Raw genomic sequence first — 19,354 nt, 5'->3', positions numbered from 1 at the left:
TGGGGAGTGCGGGGAAAGGACAATGAAGAGAAGGAGAATCGCGTCGCTGCAGGTTCGTGGGGAACCGGTACCGACTCAGGCTCCGAAGGCCCCGTCGCTTTGTTGTTGTTATCGCCCCACGGTGCGTTGTGGGCGTGGCCAGCGCATCCCTTCGCTCCTCCTTTCCTCTCTTGGTGTGGTCGCCTTCTTGTTCGCTACCACCGCTCTGCCTCTCCCTCCCTCCCATCTTCGCGCGAAGGCATGACAAGCTGCTTGTGGGCAGGGGTGTGGGGTATGCTTTGCCCTGGACGCCTCCATCGTTGTGCGCGCATACAGGAACAGCCCATTATAGAGAAAACATCGTGATTGGAAATAAAAACATAAAGGGCCACAGCTGACACTCAAAAATGCTGCGCCAAAGCTCCACCGCACTGCAGCGTCTCCAGAAGCAACGGCAAGAGTCGGTAGATCATGCAGTGACATCTGTGAAGCCATCGTCGCCGCAGCAGCCGGTAAGCATGCCATCAACGCTGTCGGAGGGACTCCATGAGTTTTACAGGTCGCATAGACAGCTCGAACCACATCTGCAGCAGCAACCGCAATCGCAGCGACCGCTCGTGCATGAATCCTCGCAAGCGGCGCTGCCGAACGTGCTAGCAAACATCAAGCTGGCACACGAACGCCTCTCAGCCTCCGTGGCACGGTCACGCAGCCGCGATCGCAGCGTGTCGGAGTCACTTGTCGGTGGCCACCGTAATGACAAGAAGGACCTGCTTAACCGCCAAGGTCAACCGACACAGAAGTACCCCGGCAAGACCCACCATACCGCTGCTCTCTCTAGTGATGGAAAAGGGGGAAGCAGAGCCTCTCCGATGCGCTCCCCTTCGCCTCCGGACAGCATCGCCACTGCAGCCCCGCCGCTACGCCCAGAGGTGCCCGCAACCGCTACATTAGGCCTTGATCCTACACCGCCGTCGGCATCGTTGCAGGTTTGCCAGCAGCGAAGCGAAGAGGTGAGGGTCAAGTCGCACGATCGGGGCGTAGCCGTGTGGTACCCAGACCCACGTGTCATGGATTTGACTCTGCCGCTGCCTGGCACGCGAACAGCTGCGCCCAATACCACACTCTCGTCACCTGGCGACCGGGCCGACGAGCTTCAGCGCACCCGGCAGAAACTGGCAGAGATGCAGCGCCTCTATAGTTTTGAGAAGCAGGCACAACTTCAGCAGCGCACTCGGCAGCTGCGCGAAGAAGCGCGGCAGCGGCAATCCGACGACGACATCACAGAGCGGACGGCTCAGCTCTTGACCGATTACGAGTCACTCATGCGATTCCGCGACACCGCCAGCCGAGAGCATCTGGAAGCCGTTCTGCAGCGTATCACCGACGAGTGGGGGCGAAGTGCTGAGAGCCTCGAGCAGACTCGCGCTTCGTGTGAGGATGCTCTCCTTTCTCGCCTACAGACTACTCTTGCAGAACAGCAAGACGCACTCGCGAAGCGCCTCCAGCAGCACCTCGTGTTGGTGGCCAAGTCCACAGTGGATACGGAGCTTGCCCAGCATGCGACCATCGCGGCTGCCGTCCAGGAGCAAGTTGAGTCCTTCAAGGAGGAGTATCGCCGTGTACTAGAGCAAGATATGGAAGAGCGGCAGCGGCTGATGGATGAGCACGTGGCCCATCGAGAGACGCAGTGGCGCAGCTTCCTGAAGGACGAGCACGCCCGCATGGTCGCGACCAGCGAGGCGGCTGCTCGTGAAACGAGTCGTCGCCAGCTGGAGACGCTGCACATTGCGATGCGCGACATCACGGCACTGCGAGAGCAGCTGCTGCGCGAGCATACACGTCGACAAGCACAGGTGGGTCAGGAATACCTGGCGGCGTACGAAAGTCTCGCCGGCGCGTACGTCTCGTCCACGGAAGAAACGGCCGAGTACGTGCTGCGCCTGCAGCGCGACTACGCGAATGTCATACGCGCCCTACACGAGGAGGTAAGTCGCGTGTTGGCAGAGAAGCAGGAGGCAGTGCGTCAGGTGGAGCAGTGCACTTTGCAAGTGGCGGAAGCCGTCGCGCAGCAGCTGCATGTCGTCGAGGAAAAGGTGGACTCGCGGTGGCAGGCTCGGTGGGCGGCGGAGCAGGAGGCGCACCGTAGCGCTGTGCTGCAGCTTACTCGTATGCACGAAGAGTCCCTGGAGAAGATGCGCCGCTCTAGCGCCGCCAAGGAGGCCCAGCTGCAGCAGGAGCGCGAAAGAGAGCGAGCGGCATGGGAGGAGCAACTCACGCACCAACAAGAGCGACTGGCCGCTGCCGCTGACGACGCCTTCCAGAGTGCCCAGGCTGCGGTGCAGAGACTGGAAAGCGAAAAGGAGAGTCTCTCGTCGCACATTCAGCAGCTGAAGGGTCAGCTGCTGCGCGAGAAACTTGCGCACGAGGCAGCCGTCCAGGACGCGCGTCAGGCCGAAGAAGCGCGCTACGTGTTGCAGCTGAGAAGCCTCGAGGCGACCTACGATACGGTGCTGCTACAATACAAGGAGAAGCTCAAGGCGGCTTGCAACAGCAGTGAAAGCTCTGATGGTGGCCTCACAACTGCAACGACTGCACTGAAACGTGTGGCGGAGCTCGAGAAGGAGCTGCACGAGACACAGGCAGAGCACGCGACTCGAGTGCAGCAGGCCGTAAAGGAGGCGGTAGTACTATGGTCAGCGCGGCTTGAGGAGTGTCGCCAGCAGCAGCAATCTGACTGCAACGTAATGGAGCAGCAGCACCGCGCGCTGCGGGAGGCACTCCTCGGCGAGGTACAGCGGCGCGAGCAGGCACTGGAGGAGAAATGTGCAGCCCAGCGCAGGGCCCACCAAGAAGAGCTGCAAGACGTCATCATGAGGGAGAAAGAGGCCTCTCAGCGCGCACTGGAGCGTCTCGAGCGGCAGCACGTTGCGGCGCAACGCCAGATGGAAGCAGAGACAGAGAGGCGTGTGCGTGCCAGCGAGGATGCACTGGCGGTGCGCGAAAAGCAGCTCGAAGTTGCCGAAGCACAATGGCTGCGTCGCCGTACCGAAGACAATGAAGCCGCACTGCAGCAGCTGACAGCACACGTTGCTGCTCAGCACGCGAAGCAACTCAAAGAGGTGGAGGAACAAGAGGCCATCTTGCGCAGTGAGCGGGCCCAGCTCGCACAACAGCAAGCCATGATGGAGCAAGATATACGGAGGGCCGTGCGAGGAGAAATGGAGATGCAACTGGCGGAGCAGCTAGCCGCCGCCGAAGAGAGGTGGATGCGACTGCTGGAATCCGAGCTGATGCAGCGCTTCACCACATGGCAAGAAGTGCGGAGGCAAGAGCTGGAGTGTGTACAGCAGCTCCATCTCTCTCAGGAGGCAGAGGCCATGCGCGCACGCGAAGCAGCCTGGACGGCCGTACGCACTGCATCGCTTGACGCCTACAGTGAAGCTGCCGCTGCCAAGCTGCAGGAAGTGCTGGCGGTAGAGCAAGCGCAGTGGAACACAGCTCAGCAGCTGCACGCAGCGGAACGAGATGCGAGCATTGAAGCTGCCACTGCACGCGTAGTGGAGCACTTTGCCATGACGGAGTCCACCCGTGCGCAACTGGAGGAGGAGGTGCGCTCACCCTATCTTGCCCTCCTAGAGCAACAGCAAGCCAAGACGACTGCACTCTTGGCAGAGCAGCGTCGCCACCACGAGGAGGCTGTCGCGCAGGTGAGGGCAGCGTCCGCTGCGCTGGCTCAGCAACAGACAGCGCAGTTCGAGAAGAACTGCGACGCGCGCGAGCGAGAACATGAAGCACACGTGCGAGAGCTGAGGGAGGCGCTCGAGCAGCAATTGGCCACTCAGCGCTCCCATCACGCAGCAGCACTCGCAGCAGCGCGCTCGGCAGCGCAGGATGGCATCACGCGCCTTCAGCAGCAAGCGGATGCAGAGCGTGAAGCGTACGAGAACGCCGCATCTGCGCGGATGCGGGATGTGCGTCACCTGTATGAGCAGCAGATAGCGGAACTGCGGCAGCGCTGCGACGCGCAGGCAAGCCAGCTATCCCACATGGAAGCGGAATCATACCTTCTAGCGCAGCGCATTCGAGACGAGCAGGAGGCGAAGATGCGCACAGAGTATGAGGGGAGCATCGCAAGCCTGCGCGAAGCTGTGGAAGAGCAAAATCGGGGCTACGCCGAGTTACAAGCCTCCCTGTACGCACGCGTGCAAGCCGAAGCGGACCGCATTCAAGCTGGTGCAGACGAGAAGCTAGCCCATTTCATGGAGCAACAGCAGAAGCAACTGGCCGAGCTGCTTCTCGCTCACGAAGCAGCCCTTGGGGAGCAGCAGCAGCGCCAACAGGAGGAGCTAGCACGACTGCAGGTTTGTCATGAGGGGGATCTCACGGCGCAGGCGTGCAAACTCCGCGAAGCGCACGAGGCCACCGAAGCGACACTCCAGTCCACGTGGGAAGCTCAGCAGGAGAGCTGGCAGAAGCTTCTAGAAGATGAACGCCGTGACCGGCGCGCCGCAGACGAACGCGCAAAGGCCGCAGCAGCCGACGCGGCTGAGCTCCGTGTTGCATGCGAACGGCAGCATGCAGCGGCCTACCGTGCACTGGACGACGAATACCGCGGGTTGCTGGAACAGATTCGGCACGATGTACAGGAAGAGCGTGAAGAGCTTGCGCGCCGCTGCCTTGAAGAGGAGGAGCAGCGCTTTGCGGCCGAGATGCTGCAGCGTCAGTACGCTCACCGTCAATCACCCCATACTAAACCGCAGCAGCAGCAGCAGCAGCAGCAGAGCGCGTCCACATATTCCTTTCCCAGAGCCGACATCCCTGTTCTTGTGACAGCTCCAGAGTCCCAAACGCCGCTCTGCAGGAGACGCGGTAGCGGTACCGCAGCCTACTCGGGCGTCTCTACTCCCGCTGCGCCGTACTTGGCGACCTCGGAGGGAAGTCCTCTGCCCATTTCTCCTGCTGCTCCTGTCGAACTGTCGCCCGCGCATTACCATCAGAACCATCGCCACAGCCAAGAGCAGGAGTCGCGTGACGATCTTCTACAAAAGGCCGCACAACGTCTTCGACAGCTGTGGGACGTGCTCGAGGTGCCCCCTGACGATCAGCGCTCCTTCCTTAACTATACAGACTCGCTCGCTCAAGAAGCACCAGCGGCGGAGTTGCAGAACGCGCTGACACGGGAACAGCGACGGCTGGAGGCGCAGCTGCCGCTCCTAGAGGCCCTGACACGTCGCGAGTATGTGCAGCGACAACTGCGCACCTTAGCCGATGGGCCGCCCTTAGCCGCACTCTCTATTAACAAGAGGTATGACGCTATGCTGAAGCGCGCCAGCGCCGGTGAGGGCGATTACGATAACGACGATGTTGTACGTGTCGACGTCTCCACCTCTTCTCCATCGTTATCAGACGTGTTTGCCGATGGTGGGAAGAGCGCTACTACGTCTGCAGCTGTTTCGCCCGTGACCAAAACTCGAGGCAAGGCGGAGAGCAGGCAGCTCGAGCAGCTGCAAGTGGAGTTGCGGCGACTGACAGAGCAGCTCCGCCGAGACATCACGCAGCACGAGACGGAGTACGGGCAGCTCTTCTGCGTTCGCGGTACGCGCGTGATGGATGCACTGTGACGCTCTTACACGTGTGTGCGCGAGTGCGAGAGGGGTAAAGAGGGGACCAGCACGACACTGTTGCATCGCAGGCACCGCAAGCATCCGCGCACCACAATGCGCCTGTCCGCCCCCGTGTGTCATCAAAGAGGATCCCTCCTCCCTCCCCTCGCCTGTTGTAGACAAGCAACACGGTACTGACGGACGCATCTCCCAACATGCACATATATACACATAGACGGACCTCCGCCACCACCCCATACAAAGCCACAAGTAGGTGCTTATGCACGTCGGGAGAAGAGGGAACAGCATCCAGAGGCCGAACAGCTGAGCTGCAGTGGAATCCTTCTATCCCCTTCGTCTTCTTCAGCGCCACCTTCCCATGCTCGCTCGTCTTTGCTGAGGCCTAGGATGACACGCATGATCCTGCTGCGTGCTTTGCTTGTTTCAGGTAAGGGCAAACTTTCCATGACACTGCAGACACATCAATGGGGAGTGGGGGGGTAGCGAGAAGTGCCACTCGGAGCATCCCTCCCTCACTCCCTCTCTTCTACCTTCGACACTCTCCCTCCCCCCCCCTCATTCTCGATTTCTTTTTGTTTTCTGTCTCGCGAGGCCTACGTGCTGAGATCGCACGCGCATAATACGCGCCACCACCACCACCACCACCTCGAATACCCGCACAAACAAACACCCACGTGCAGACACTTTTTACACACTCACAGAAGCTCAGGCACACGACGCCTTACATCCTCCGCACACTCGCATCCCCCCGTACTCCATATCTAACACACCCGCACCGGCTCCAGCACCCAAGAGTGCCCCTTTTCACCACGTTTCCTGCTTTCTCTTCCCCATTGCCTCCTCTCGCCCTCACCTCCACCACACACACACAAACACACGCACACCACTTAACAACCGCACCATCGCTTAGCGCCAATACTTTTTACTCCAACAGTACGTGACCCGTTGGTTGTGCCGTGGAGCTTTTTGTTACTCTCCGCCCCCCCCCCCTCCGGAGCATCACCCCGCACGACGTCTGCTCACCACCCCCTTCGCCTTTCCTTGGTGACCTTCTCCTCCTCGTGAAGTCTCACCCACCCACACACGCACGCGCACAGATATGCATGACCAGCGAAGTTCTCAGTGTGCGCTGTTCTTCCCCTTCTCCTCTCTTGCGGCGCTTTATTTTCCCTTTTCTTTCCTTCCTTAGTGCGCTTCTAACAGAGAATGAAAAGCATCCACAGCGGCGGCCGCATCGCTGCCACGACATGCGTGCATGTAGAGGTGAAGGGCTCACTGGACATTCCGCTCAACCTGGGCCTGCTCGCAGACCTGGGGGACCCGATGATGGAGCAGGAGATCATTAAGGAGGCCGTGCGTATCGCCGTGAGCGAGCGACTCGGTTACTTTGGCGGTGTTGAGGTGCAGCTGAGCTCCAGTGGCGGACTTGAAGGTTGCAGAGAGGTCACTTCACCGAAGGCGATGCCGAAGGAGGCTCAGATCCAGCACCAGGAAGAGGCCATAGTATCGTCACACAGCCACGACATCAACAAGGACTGCCGTAGGCGCTATTGCGAGGCGAGCGTGAACCTGGATGAATTGGGCCGCTGTGTCGAGTCGATTCAGAAGGCGTACGAGGGTCTCCTGGCGCACGCACAACTCCTGCACGAACTGCTGAATGCGGACACCGCGGGATCGACGGCAGGAGCGGCAGTCGTGGCTGCCTCACCGACACTGTCGTCATCCGCAGTGACGGAACTGGCTTCTGCGATCACTCCGCAGTCCCAACAGCTAAATGAAGTCGATGCGCATGCAGATGCTCTCAAGCTTCTCGCCGCAGTCCGTCAGCTGGTTGTCGACATGGTAGCCGAGCACCGCCCTGACGTTGTCGCCGAGGCCGTAGCCTTGAAAAATGGCGCCTCTTCTCAGCGACTGGCCTCGCACGAGGCAGACATGTTAGTCGAGGAGCACGCTGAGACAACAGCGGCGATACACACAAGACGAGATGGTAAGTGGTCCTCCCACGGCAACGACAGGAATGGCGCGGAGGGCCCGGACAAAGATGACGACCTAGATGCCGGACTTCGGTTTGGCTTGCTGGCCGGAGGTAACGAGGATGCGGAGGCGCAGCAGCACCAACAAGCGGAAGACACAGAGGATGAAGAAGTGCTGCGCGCGCGGTACATAGAGCTGGGCTACTCCCCGCTGTGAAGCCCAATCGATGCATCCTCGCATTCTATCCTTCTCTCGCTACATCGTTAAGTGCCGGCGAGGCCTGGGTAAGCTGGTGGCAAGAGCACGGCACGGTGGTGTAAGGGTGAAGGGGGTCTGCCGGATAAAGGAAGGAGGATGTCAAAGGGGGGGGGCGGCGGTCGTGGGGACGGTGGCAACCAACCGTGTGTGGGTGGGTGAGTGATGGTACTTAAACCGGGCCTGCGTGGGCATCGGCCTTCCCTCTCCCAAAAAGAGCAGTCGCACTTTCCCCTCCCCCTCCCCCTCCCCCACCGCTCGCACCCATTTTCTCTGTTCTTTCAACTCCCTCGTCGACGTGGTGCATGTCACACAGACGAGCTCGTTGTACGTATGCCGGTGGCTCTATACGGAACGGTCAGCAAACCCCGGAAAGCACCGCGTCAGTGCGCCCCTAACCACCCATGTGTATCGGTGTCTCCCTGTGTACTGGTGCAAAGGTGTAGACATGCGCGGACATCCTCACCACACACGCACACACACATGCACATGAAGGGAATGTGAATGTGGTGCCTGTGTGGATTTGTGGGCGGGGGGAAGGGGGGGTGAAAAAGAGAAGGGGAGTGAGATGAGGAACGATCTGTTCCCGTCTGCGCCAGCACCTTCTTCGCAGGAGTGCGTGCTACGTAGGTCAGTGTGGGAGAGGCGCGACTGAAAGTGTTCTAACAGCAACATGGAAAACGGCGCAATCACTGCTGAGCCGTGGTGAATGGGGAGGACAGTCGAAAGGAGCGAAACAACAATGCAGACAGGTCAGCACGTCATGCCCATGCACCGCCACAAGCGCAGCTGCGAAGGTGTTCGCCCCCGCCTCCTCTCACCTCACCTCGTCATTCTCAGAACGATAGGCGGTGGGGAGTGGATTCGTATGCCTTGGAGTGACACCCATTGAGGAGTGTCCCTCTTCCCCTTTCTCGCCATCACCACCGACACTATGTGGGGTACATGTAGGGGTGTAGGTGCGTGTGCGCATGTCTCTTCCTCATCCATTTCTCCCTTTCTCTCTCTCTCTCTGTTGCACCCGCTCACGCACGATTATTTACCTCGTGGCCGTCTGTCTGCGAGTGGGTTTCACCGCGCGCGCGTTCTCGCTAGCCAACTCCTACCATGTTCACCCGCGTTGGTGCCCTCTTGGAGGCCATCGATAAGAAGACGGAGGAACTAGCCAATGCCGCCGATGAAAGGGACCTCGCGCTGGCGGCGGAGCAGCAGCCGCAGCGACTGCTTAGTAGTAGCGGTGTGAACAGTGTCGCGTCTTTGCAGCATCACACTCAGCCAGCGCTGCACTTTGCAAGGGGCAACGACGGCAGTTCTTTTGGCGAAAGCCGCCTGGGGGGGCTCGCACGCGGCAGCAGCAATGCAGTCGGTAATAGCGGCGGTGCCTGCCCGACCGCGGGGCCCAATCCCTTGGCCATGACCTCATCGACACATCTTGCATCTCACGAAGCGTGCGCGGTAGGCCACGTTCCACTGTCGCTGCCTACAAAGCTGCCCTCGTTCCGACCATCCCAGCAAGACACGGCTACTGACGGCGGCGGCGGAGGTACTGCCGCTGGATGGAAACAGCACCTCACCTTGCCCACAGCAGCAGGCACGTTTGCTGGAAGCTCTGTGGTCTCAAGCCAGGGTGATGTGGCTAACGTCCCGTCTACTACGCTCGGCGGTGGCAAGCCAGCCATCCATCACGGCAGCACTGCAGACGCGACGGTAGAGCAATTTGAGGAACGCTGCAAGGCTCTACAAGCCGACAAGATGCGCTTGCAGCAAGAGGCCGCCACCCACCGCGCCCAGTGCAGCGCGGCACGCGACGTCTTGTGGAAGGCGGAGCAGGATATACGCGCCAGTCGCGCAGCTCAGCGCGCGGCTGAGCAGGCACTCACTGTCTACAAGGAAACCTCGCAACGTTTGTTAGACGAGGCACAGCAGGAGGTGAGGCGGGCACGCGATGCCGCAGCGGGGAAGTCGTCGGCGACAGGACTACAGCAGCAGACAGACGTATCGCACGACGCACAGGAGCTGCATCAGCGGCTTGAGCTTCTGAAGACGGATCACGTATCGCTGAACGCCGAGTTGGAGCACTATCGCCAGGAAGCAGCGAAGGCAACGGCGGAGCTGCAGCACGTGCAGGAGAGGCATCGGCAGGCGCAGATGAGCATTGACACACTGCAGCTCGAGGTGGGCGCCGCCCGCGAGTTGCTGGAAGGCGAAGTCGCGGCACACGCCGAGACGCGAAGTGCTCTACGTCGTCTACAGGCACAGAAAGATGAGCAAATTCGAAGCGGTAGCAGCCCTTTCGTCTCAGGGGCGGTGGCACAGAGCACTGGCAAAGCGGACTCCGCTGCCGAGGTAGCACAACTGCGGAGCGAGTTGAATGAGCTAAAGCAGCGCCACCAAATACTCACTATACAGGCAAGCAACCGACAGGCCGCCCTTGACGCGGCGGCGCGTGAGGCGGCGGACATGAAAGTGCGGTACAACGAGCTTGCGAAGCAGGTAAATGATGTCGAGGTGGAGATGGCAGCTGGGTTCCGCACATCTTCCATGTATGGGGACGGCAATGGTTACAGTGCTGCCTTCCCAGCGCCTCCGACGGCTTCGTCCATGCGTGGCCATCGGGTCTTCGGTCTTGGCGCCGGTGGCAGTGGGGGCCATAGTGCGGACGCTGGCGCTCCCCGGGCACACTCTGCTGGAACTGTAGCCACCACACTGGAGAGCAGCGACGATGCCCGGCACCGCAACCCAGCCATGGTACGTCTGGCACGTCAGTACGGTATCGCCGGCCGTGTAGCTGTGACGGTTGTCTGCTCCATTGACAGCACCGCCATGCAGGTGGGCCGCTTCCTCACGCAAGCGGGTTGGATGTGGCGTGTGACGCTGATGTGCTACATTGGCCTCCTGCAGGTGTGGGTTATCTTGACGATCATTGGCACCCTCGCCTTGGAGAACAACGTGTACGTGCTCGAGCCACCGAGGGCTCCACATCCCATGTAAGGGGACTAGTTTTTGCTTCTGGCTGCCTCAGCGTGGGGTTGCTCTGGTGCGGATGCTTCTGAGTAGTTCGTCTCCCTCGTCTGTAGTAGTGGGGGTTCGGGAAGGTGGAGGAATCTAGGGCGTCCCATCTCCTATCATTATCATGCGCACCACCAACCCCCCCCCCTCCCGTGCCCCTCAATCTCTCCGAGTCCTTCTCTGTGTCTCCCTGTGGCTCAGCCACTGGAAACTGCGCATACAGAAGAGAGTGATAGGGCGAGGAGGGGGGGGTGAAGAGCGGTGTGGGCGACTACATATCTGTGTGTCTATGGGCAAGTGAGGAGGAGACAAAGCGGGCATGCTCCTCACCGTGCCCGTCGACTGGAACAGGCTCGTGCATTGCTAGTTGCTACAGGCAACGAAAAGAGGCCTGCAAAACAGTAAGGCAACACACCTGCTCTACTGCCATCGCCGCCAGCAGGTGTGTTGCACCGTATGGCGGATGGCTATGTGAAAGACACCAGGGTAGATACGCACCGACACGTTTGCGCGCGCAGTGACGCTTGTCAGCGATGGGAGAGTCTTTCAACGGCCTGTCAGCTCTCTGCTCATCGCGCACCCTCCACCCGTCCTTCTCTTTCATGGACCCTCGCACCTTCTTTTCTGCTCTGATGTCCATCGCTCTCCACACATACACCTAGCCTCAATGGCCTCCCACCAAAGCACTTATGTGCGCGTAGCGCCATCGCCGCGCTTCAAGGACTCGCAGACGCCGGCGCCGAGTGAGCTCATCCAGCTTCGAATGCATCACATGATGCCTCAGACGACGCAGCGCGCGAAGGAGCGGGTGGGGAAGCTGAAGAAACTCTATGCAGTGCCGCACGCAGTGCTGCTGCGCGAACACGCGGCGGCTATGGCAAGGACCCTCCACCGCCTGCGCCTCGTCAAGGCCGTGAGAAACATCAAGGTTCAGGGAGCCGGTGACGGTAGCAGCGCTGTTGCCGGCTCCCTCTGCTTACCGTTTCACTCCTGTGCGGCGCTGCCCGCCGCGCCGGCGGTGGTCATCGACAACAGTGGGTCATCCAACATTTCATCTGCACGTGTGCTGACCGGATCTGCGGACGGACTTCTTACGCTGTGGGATGCACAAAACTGTACGCCACTAAGCAGCCAGTCCACGTACGCCCAGTCGCGTGGCTGGGGGCGTGTCAAGTCGATTGTAGTTCACCCACAGCAGCACGGTGAAGCACATGCGGCCTCCGTCACATCGTTTGCGTTTACGGCGAGCATGTTTCAGCGTGTCGTGCGTGTGTGGCGAGTAGCGTCAGGTCGCGGTGAGGGTGACTCGCCGGATAAAGACGCTGGCGCACCGCTACAGCCCCTGACAACAGCGTCTATCACCCCTGACGAGTCGGTGGACAGCAGCTGTAGTGGAGACGTTGGGGGCCTGCAGCAGCTTGCCCTGGACCCTACAGGCGCCCTCCTGGCCGCAACGCACGCCACCGGCACAGTACATGTGTGGGATGCGCGGGCTGTGCTCGAGGGCACATCGTCGTCTGCAGCAGCGAGCACCACCGCGGGCACGCCTCCGCTCACACATCTCTACGCGCAGGACGGCTACGAGATGGCCGGGGCCACCCTCGGCATCGCTTTTCACCCCGATGGCTCGCTGCTCACGACAAGTGATGCTGGAGGTCGCGTTGTCGCTTGGGACACGCGTAGTGGTCAACTTGCCTTCCACACCGGCGGCCGCGTTGGCGGGCACCTACGAGCCGCGCCGTGCGTGGCGTGGTCTCCCTGTGGCGTGCGCGTCGCGTCAGGCGGCGGAGAGGGTGTAGTGCACCTCTACGATGCTCGTAAGCTGAGCAAAGCGGGACTGGGGCCGCACAACGACGCTGGCGGTGGCACTGCCCCGTTTCAACTTCTCGGCCACGACGACGCTGTCACGTCGCTGAGCTTCTACATAAACCCTCTCAGTGCTGCTGACAGTCGCGCGCTAGGCCAGGTGCTTCCGATCGGCTTGGTGACAACGTCGCTGGACCACACCGTGCGCGTCTGGGACGCAGACACGGGGCTGTGTGTGCGCACCCTGGATGCGGGCATGCCTCTCTACGCGCAGTGTCGACCGCAGCTCCCGCCGGTCTCCCCTTGCTTCGCTTCGCCCACGTCGATCATGGTGGTTGGGCATGGCAAGAATTGGCTGCTCTACGACGTCGGTACGGCGAACGAGGTGGCAGAAGAGGAGGCAGTCACGGGCGACTCGAACGTCGTGGTGACGGAGAACAACATCGTGGTCTCTGCCTACGGCTCCGCGGAAGACATGCGACTCTCTGTGCTGGCCGCGTATGCCAGTCGGCCCTCAAACGCCACGGAAGAAACCGACAGCGATGACGACGACGAGATGATGGCACTGCGTAAGAAGCCGCTGCCGCCGCAGGGGCAAATGAAGAGCACAGCTTCCAGCCTGCTCGAGGACGGCAATGACGATGACAGCAGCGAAGATGAGATGGAGAGGCTCAGGAAGAAGAAGTGACGCAGTGGCTGCGTGTGCGTGTGGGAGGCGGGGAGTGCGACACCGCAGTTTCTCCTGGCGTCCTCGAAGGCGATTACACGAAGCAAAGCAAAGCGAAACGGCAAAGACACAAAAGATGAATGAAATGTACATCATAGCGATCAGAATTCAGTTTGTGCGCCAACGCCTCTCTCTCTCTCTCTCTCGCAGTCGCACTGCTGCTGAGTAGGACAGGCATCCACTTTGCCCTTCATGCTCACTACACAGGCGCAGTGCTGCCTCTGCTGTTGTGCAGTGGTTGTTCTCCTGCTCTGCATACGTTTATGCGTCCCCCGCTGAATTGCATCGCCGAAGTGCTGCTGCATCCATCACCATCCTTCTCTCTTCCTCTCCCTCTCACCGCGATCAATGTCTTTCCTACCAGTCATTCCCATCACACACACACACACACACGCACATACAAGCAGACAAGCACACGCACTGTGGTGTAGGCGCTCAAACATTCACTCTTGTGCTTTCTACGGCTTTCCTTTTGGGTGTGTGTGTGGGTGTGGGTGAACTGCCGCGAGCACACCACTGCCCAATTGTCGCGCCTTACCGGCAGACAGGCACACACAAGCGCGCCCACACGTACACGCTTCTCACCATACGCACTGTGGTGGCGTCAAAGCGGGCGCTCTAGCGCATACACCCGCGCATGCAGGCACAAGGACGCACTGATCGCACAATGTATTCTACTGCCGCCGACTCTGGCGTCATGCAGGACACACGCGCCGTGACACATTGGAAGGAGGGGCCGGCAGCACGACCGCACCCTGTAGCGAGTCACCCCAGTAATGACGAGGAACTTCTCTCCTCGCTGTGCTTCCTGCACCGGATGGCAAACGTGTTTGAGGGACACGGCAACTACGCCGAGTGCGTCAAAAGTGCCGAGTCAGCGCTGCTGCTGCGGCAGGCAAACGCTGAAGCCGTAGGCAGCGCCTTAGTGGAGCGATGGTGTGCCCTAGCAAAACTAACGCCCCGCCGCTACGCTGCAAAGGTGCGACGTGGGGCACCAAGCACCGGAGAAAGAGACGACGACTACGTGCCCCTCACGGGCGATGGAGACGTGGCGCTACCAGTGAACATCTCTCTGCAAGCTCAAGATCTGGTGTTGCGGTGCAACAGCTACGCCGTTGAGGCCCTCCAGCACGCCCAATACGATGGCGTGGCGTTCTTCCTCAACCGCGCTATGTTCCTCACCGACGGAGACGAGGTCGCGCAGCAAGACGATTTGCCGACGGATAGCGCAGGTAGCGGCGTCGTCTCTAAGCAATGGTGGTGGCGCACGGTGTTGCAATTAAGAGCGCCGCAGCCAGAGCCCCGGTCAGTGGCCGCAGCCGTTGATTCCACTGGCCTCGACGCGCTGGAACACACGCAGGACGAGGTGAAGCACGCTACGGCAGCCACGGCGGCTGCGTTTCGCGCGTGCTTTGGGCCGACGCCACACGATCAGCAGCTGCGCCTCTCTCTCCGTGCAGCCACACTGAACCACCTCGGCTGTCTAGAGCAACACCGTGGGCGGCCCCGCGCCGCTGTGGTGTTTCTGCGCATGGCGATACAGGTCCAGGTCCAGCTGGAGGAAAGTCGTCGAGTTGACGGCGACGCCGTTGCCCAAGCCTTGACAAACTCGGAGCGATGTGACGTCAGCGGCAGCCGCGGCACCGTAGGCATCGCCTCAACCTACCTGAATCTGTGCACGGTGTTGAATGAGCTGGAACAGCACGCGGAGGCGGTGCAGGTATGCGAGCGAGTACTTCCGCTGCTGCAGCAGGCACTTCTGGAGTGCTCCAATGCCCCTACGAGGGTGACAGCGGAAAACGAAGCGGCTCTGCTCACGCAGAAACAACGCCAGCAAGAGACAAAGGAAACACAGGCCCGCATTGCCACGATGCTCGCAGTGGCGTACTACAGCTTTGGTGCTTCACTGGAGCGGCGCGACGCCGCTGGAGGCAACGCGGAAGCCCAGCGGTGGGCCTTCCAGGAAGCCATTCAGGTATGTCACCGCTACCGCCTCGTTCCAGCATTGTGCCGCACGATTGAGCAGGTAATGCAGGCACTTAGGCACCCGGGCACGGCCACCGGTGTAACGGTGGAAGGCAGTCGCGGAGAACCCTCACCCACCGATTCTTTGGTAGCGAAAGCCTGTGCCAGCACTGTGGACCGCCGTGGAATCGATGGGTCTGCTTCGCGCCCTGTACCGCCCCCGATGAACCCCTCCTCTTGGGTCGCGTCGTTGGCTGCAACGCCGATGGCGGACGTGTTGCAGTCCGGCGCACCCGCCGCATATGACGCGCCGCCTCACTGTCCGCTGCAGCAACCATCGCAGATGGGGCTCAAGCAACCACCTTTACTGCCTATACGAAACGGAGCTGCCCATGCTGCTTCACCACCACCGCCGCTGCAGCCGCCGGCACCGTCGGCGCTCCCTCGGCCAAGCAGCCACGGCTCACCGCTCCCCCCGCGGCAGCCAACACTGGCGTCGTCGCACTCCACTGGCCAACAGAACGTGAGGCGTTCGCTTCTAGTATCGCCAGCACCGCGATTACCTCCGCCTTTGCTCGAGCCGCTCTCCATCAACGGCCAGCAAGGTAGCGGCGTGAGCCTGGCAGCTACCGCGCCGCCAGTCATTCCACTGGCGCAGCGGCGCTCTTTGCTCCTCGGAGCCGCGAGCGGTTCTGCGCCACCGACGTTGAACGCCACCGGCCGGAGCGCCGCTAACCCCTTCGGACGTCGCACCTTCGGCAGTACCGCCTCGCTATCCGGGGCCCTGCCACGCAACAGTTTGCGCGCCTCGCTCGCCGGCCTCACCATGGGAGCTGCCAACACCCCTGCTGGGCTCACACTGAACCCGCCACGCGGTGGCCGGCTGCAAGCCGCGATGAACGACCGGCAGCGGGCGCTGCATAACGCAAAGAGGCTGGAGTCGAAGCGGCAGAAGAGCCTCATGCGGCGGCAGCAGCTCGAGACTGCCATGGCAGATGCCGAGCTGGCCGAGAAAATCTTTCAACAGCTGATTAGCGACAAGGATAGGACGGAAGTTGAGCGCTGCCGCCACGCCGCCGTGCAGATTCAGCGCATTTGGCGTGGGGTGCTGGCGCGGACGTGGGTGGCGATGCTGATCGCAGCCGCTGTGCGACTCCAGCGCGTGGTGCGCCGCTTTCTCATCCGTGTCCGCGTGCAGCATGCCCTCGAGGCAGAGGACCGCGCCCGTCGGCAAGCGGAGGAGTTGGCACGGCAGGAAGCTGCCTGTCGCGTCTTGCAAGCACGAGCGCGCCAGTTTTTCCGCCGGCTGCAGATTCTCCGTGAGTACCGCGCGAACCAGGCACGACACTACTACGCAGCCCGCACCATTCAGCGCGGCTACCGCGCCTTTTGTGAGCGGCGTGTTGCCTTCCTCATCGCCAGAGCAGAGGAGCACCGATGGGAGGATGAACAGCAGAAGTTCCACCGCAAGGTGGCTGCCCGTCGCATCCAGAGTGCCTACCTGGAGTACCGCACGAAGCGAGCAGAGCTCGACGAGCTCCGCGCGCGCCAGCGCCGTATCCGGGCCGCCGTTCACATCCAAGCTGTCGTGCGCGGCTACCTCACTCGTGCGTGGTACGCCTACTACCGCGTGTACCGCCGTGACCAGGAGGTACGTTCGGCAGCGATGCAGAGCAGGCTGGTGATGATCCAGAGTGCCTGCCGCGCTATCTGCTCCGCCTACTTTGGTCAGCAGCGCGCCTTGAATGCTCTCTTTGCCATACAGGAGGCGCGCCGACATCGGGAAGCGACTCGGCTACAGTGCCTCTGGCGGTGCCACGTCGCCAAGATCCGTCATGCGCGTCTGCAAGCAGAGCACAACCGTCTCGTGCGCCAGGCAATACGCATCCAGTGCTGGTACCGCATGAGAGTGATGCGGCGTGTGTTCCTAGTGTACAGAGCAGAGCAGCTGCGCAACCGCGCAGCATCGCGCGTGCAGCATTGGTTACGTGAGTGCTGGCTGGCGGCGAAGGCACGCGAGTTTGCCGTCTACCACGCCGAACTTCTGCGTCAGCAGCAGCGGCAGCAGCTTCAGGCGCGCTCCATCATTGTCCTGCAGGCATGCTGTTCAGCGTGCCTTAGCGACCGACTTGTTGCGAGTGTGCGCCGCACGTACCAGCGCCACGATTTCGTCGCGCGAGTGTGGCAACGGGTCGGTCGTGGGTTTGCCGCGCGCTGCGAGATGGCATTGGAGCGGCGCGCTGCGTACTGGGTCGCTGTCGAAGAACGCGAGGGAGCGCGGCGTACAGCCGCCGCGTACGTGTTGCAGCGGGCGTGGCGCTGTGCCGTGGCAAAGGACAAGGTCGAGCACATGCGCCGCGAGGTGGCCGCCGCTGACGTCATTATGCGTGCGTACCGCGTGTACAGAGCGCGAGTGCAGCTTTCTGAGCTGCGCTGCGCGCGTCAGTTTCGCCTGGAGAGCGCCGCTGCCCGCCGCATCCAGAGCGCTTTCTCTGACTTTCAGCATCGTCAGCGCGCGAAGGAGATGGATGCTTACTACCGCGGTGAGCACCGGAAGAAGATGCGTCATCTGCGCCGGCAGGAGGCGGCCGTCATGATCCAGTCGCTCTGGCGCGGGCACGTCACCCGCAAGGCGGTGGAGCAGGAGCAAGAGGAGCGGCAAGCCTTTTCCGGCGCTGCTCTGCGCATCCAGCGCGCGTGGCGCTCGCGGCGCTCGCGGCGGCAGCTGAACTGCGAGCTGAACCAGCGCATCGAGAAGCGGACCCGTGATGGGGATGCAGCGCTGGTGGTGCAGTGTTTCTGGCGCAAGATGATGGCGGCTCGGCGCGTGGCCCACCTGCGCGTCGTGACGCAGCAGCGCCTTGTGGCAGCGGTGCAGATTCAGATGTGGTGGCGCGTGCAGCTCGCCAAGCGCGAGTTTGCGCGACGTCGCATCATGCGCTGCGAGGAGGCTGCGCTTGAGCTGTACTATGCCATGCAGTGGGAGGCGCGTGTGTCCCTGGTGAACTCCTTCGTGCGAACGTGTCAGGCGCAGGCGCTCGCGCGCGATCGCCTTCACGACTTCCTCGTCGGGCAGCTGACGGAGGCGGCGCGGCACCGCTTCGTTAATCGGCACGCGGCCGCCACAAAGGTTCAGGCTGTCTACCGCGGCTACTACGAGCGCGTGTATGTGCGCAGGCTTGTGGCGCAGGCTCGCGAAAAGGCGCGGCGTACGGCTGAGTTGTCGGCGCGCCAGCAGCGGGCTGCTATAGTGATTCAGTGCGCACACCGCTGCGCGAGGGCGCGGCAGCAGCTCGCCGACAGGAAGCAGGCGGAGCTAGAGCGGGTGCTTGTGAGTCACCAAGAGTATGCAGAGAAGGCCGACCCGGCCGAGGTGGTGAGGGAGCTCTTCTGGCTCAACAAGGCGCACCAGCAGCGCGAGGCTGGCAACACGCGCCTTCGAGAAGCGGAACGGAAGCGCGCTGCGGCCGCGTCGATTCAACGCGTCTATCGCTGCTACAAGTCTCGCCAGCAGTTAGTGACGGTCGCGGAGCTGCACAAGCGCGAGCGGGCAGCGCGGCTTCTGCAAGATTGCTGGCGGCACTACCGCAATGTCCTCCATGTCAAGAAGCGCCAGCGGAAACAGGCAGCAGCCACGCGACTGCAGTGCCGCATTCGTGGCTGGCTAGTGCGGCGAAACTGGCCCCTGTGGCGCGCCGCCTCTACGGCGGCACGCCAGGAGCGCGTTCTTTTGCAAGACATGCTGGACCGCGCGGCGATCACTATTCAGGGCTTTTGGCGGCTTGTACAAGCGCGCCGAGCAGCGGCGCGTCGGCGGCAGGCTTACCACGAGCGGTACAACCTGCGTGCGCGGCACGAGGCCGCGACAGTCATCCAAAGCACGTTCCGCGAACACCAGCACCGGCGCATCGCACGCACGCACGCTATGAAGCGAACAGTAGACATGTGGGGCGGAGGCGGTGGTGCTTGACCTTTTCCTCTTCTCTGCGGACGATGATGAAGGTGGGGTGGT

At 61.7% G+C, this 19,354-nt stretch overlaps 5 protein-coding genes across 5 annotated transcripts; all 5 read left to right on the top strand.

Annotated features, from left to right (window-relative positions):
- Positions 1 to 386: 386 nt before the first annotated feature.
- On the top strand, positions 387 to 5,603 carry LPMP_211350 (hypothetical protein; the record flags this gene model as incomplete). The annotated part of the gene is made up of 1 exon (XM_010700619.1): positions 387 to 5,603. One exon carries the CDS (start codon positions 387 to 389, stop codon positions 5,601 to 5,603), a length of 5,217 nt encoding a protein of 1,738 aa, XP_010698921.1.
- Positions 5,604 to 6,812: 1,209 nt separating this feature from the next.
- On the top strand, positions 6,813 to 7,796 carry LPMP_211340 (hypothetical protein; the record flags this gene model as incomplete). The annotated part of the gene is made up of 1 exon (XM_010700618.1): positions 6,813 to 7,796. One exon carries the CDS (start codon positions 6,813 to 6,815, stop codon positions 7,794 to 7,796), a length of 984 nt encoding a protein of 327 aa, XP_010698920.1.
- Positions 7,797 to 8,942: 1,146 nt separating this feature from the next.
- LPMP_211330 (hypothetical protein) lies at positions 8,943 to 10,826 on the top strand (the record flags this gene model as incomplete). The annotated part of the gene is made up of 1 exon (XM_010700617.1): positions 8,943 to 10,826. The coding sequence occupies one exon, from the start codon at positions 8,943 to 8,945 to the stop codon at positions 10,824 to 10,826; it is 1,884 nt and encodes a 627-aa protein (XP_010698919.1).
- Positions 10,827 to 11,511: 685 nt separating this feature from the next.
- Positions 11,512 to 13,338, top strand: LPMP_211320 (U4/U6 small nuclear ribonuclear protein, putative; the record flags this gene model as incomplete). The annotated part of the gene is made up of 1 exon (XM_010700616.1): positions 11,512 to 13,338. One exon carries the CDS (start codon positions 11,512 to 11,514, stop codon positions 13,336 to 13,338), a length of 1,827 nt encoding a protein of 608 aa, XP_010698918.1.
- Positions 13,339 to 14,074: 736 nt separating this feature from the next.
- Positions 14,075 to 19,312, top strand: LPMP_211310 (hypothetical protein; the record flags this gene model as incomplete). Its single annotated transcript, XM_010700615.1, has 1 exon — positions 14,075 to 19,312. One exon carries the CDS (start codon positions 14,075 to 14,077, stop codon positions 19,310 to 19,312), a length of 5,238 nt encoding a protein of 1,745 aa, XP_010698917.1.
- Positions 19,313 to 19,354: the final 42 nt, after the last annotated feature.

Source organism: Leishmania panamensis, assembly GCF_000755165.1.
Source record: "Leishmania panamensis strain MHOM/PA/94/PSC-1 chromosome 21 sequence".
Classification (NCBI taxonomy): Eukaryota; Euglenozoa; class Kinetoplastea; order Trypanosomatida; family Trypanosomatidae; genus Leishmania; species Leishmania panamensis.
This window is presented reverse-complemented; position numbering and strand designations above follow the sequence as displayed.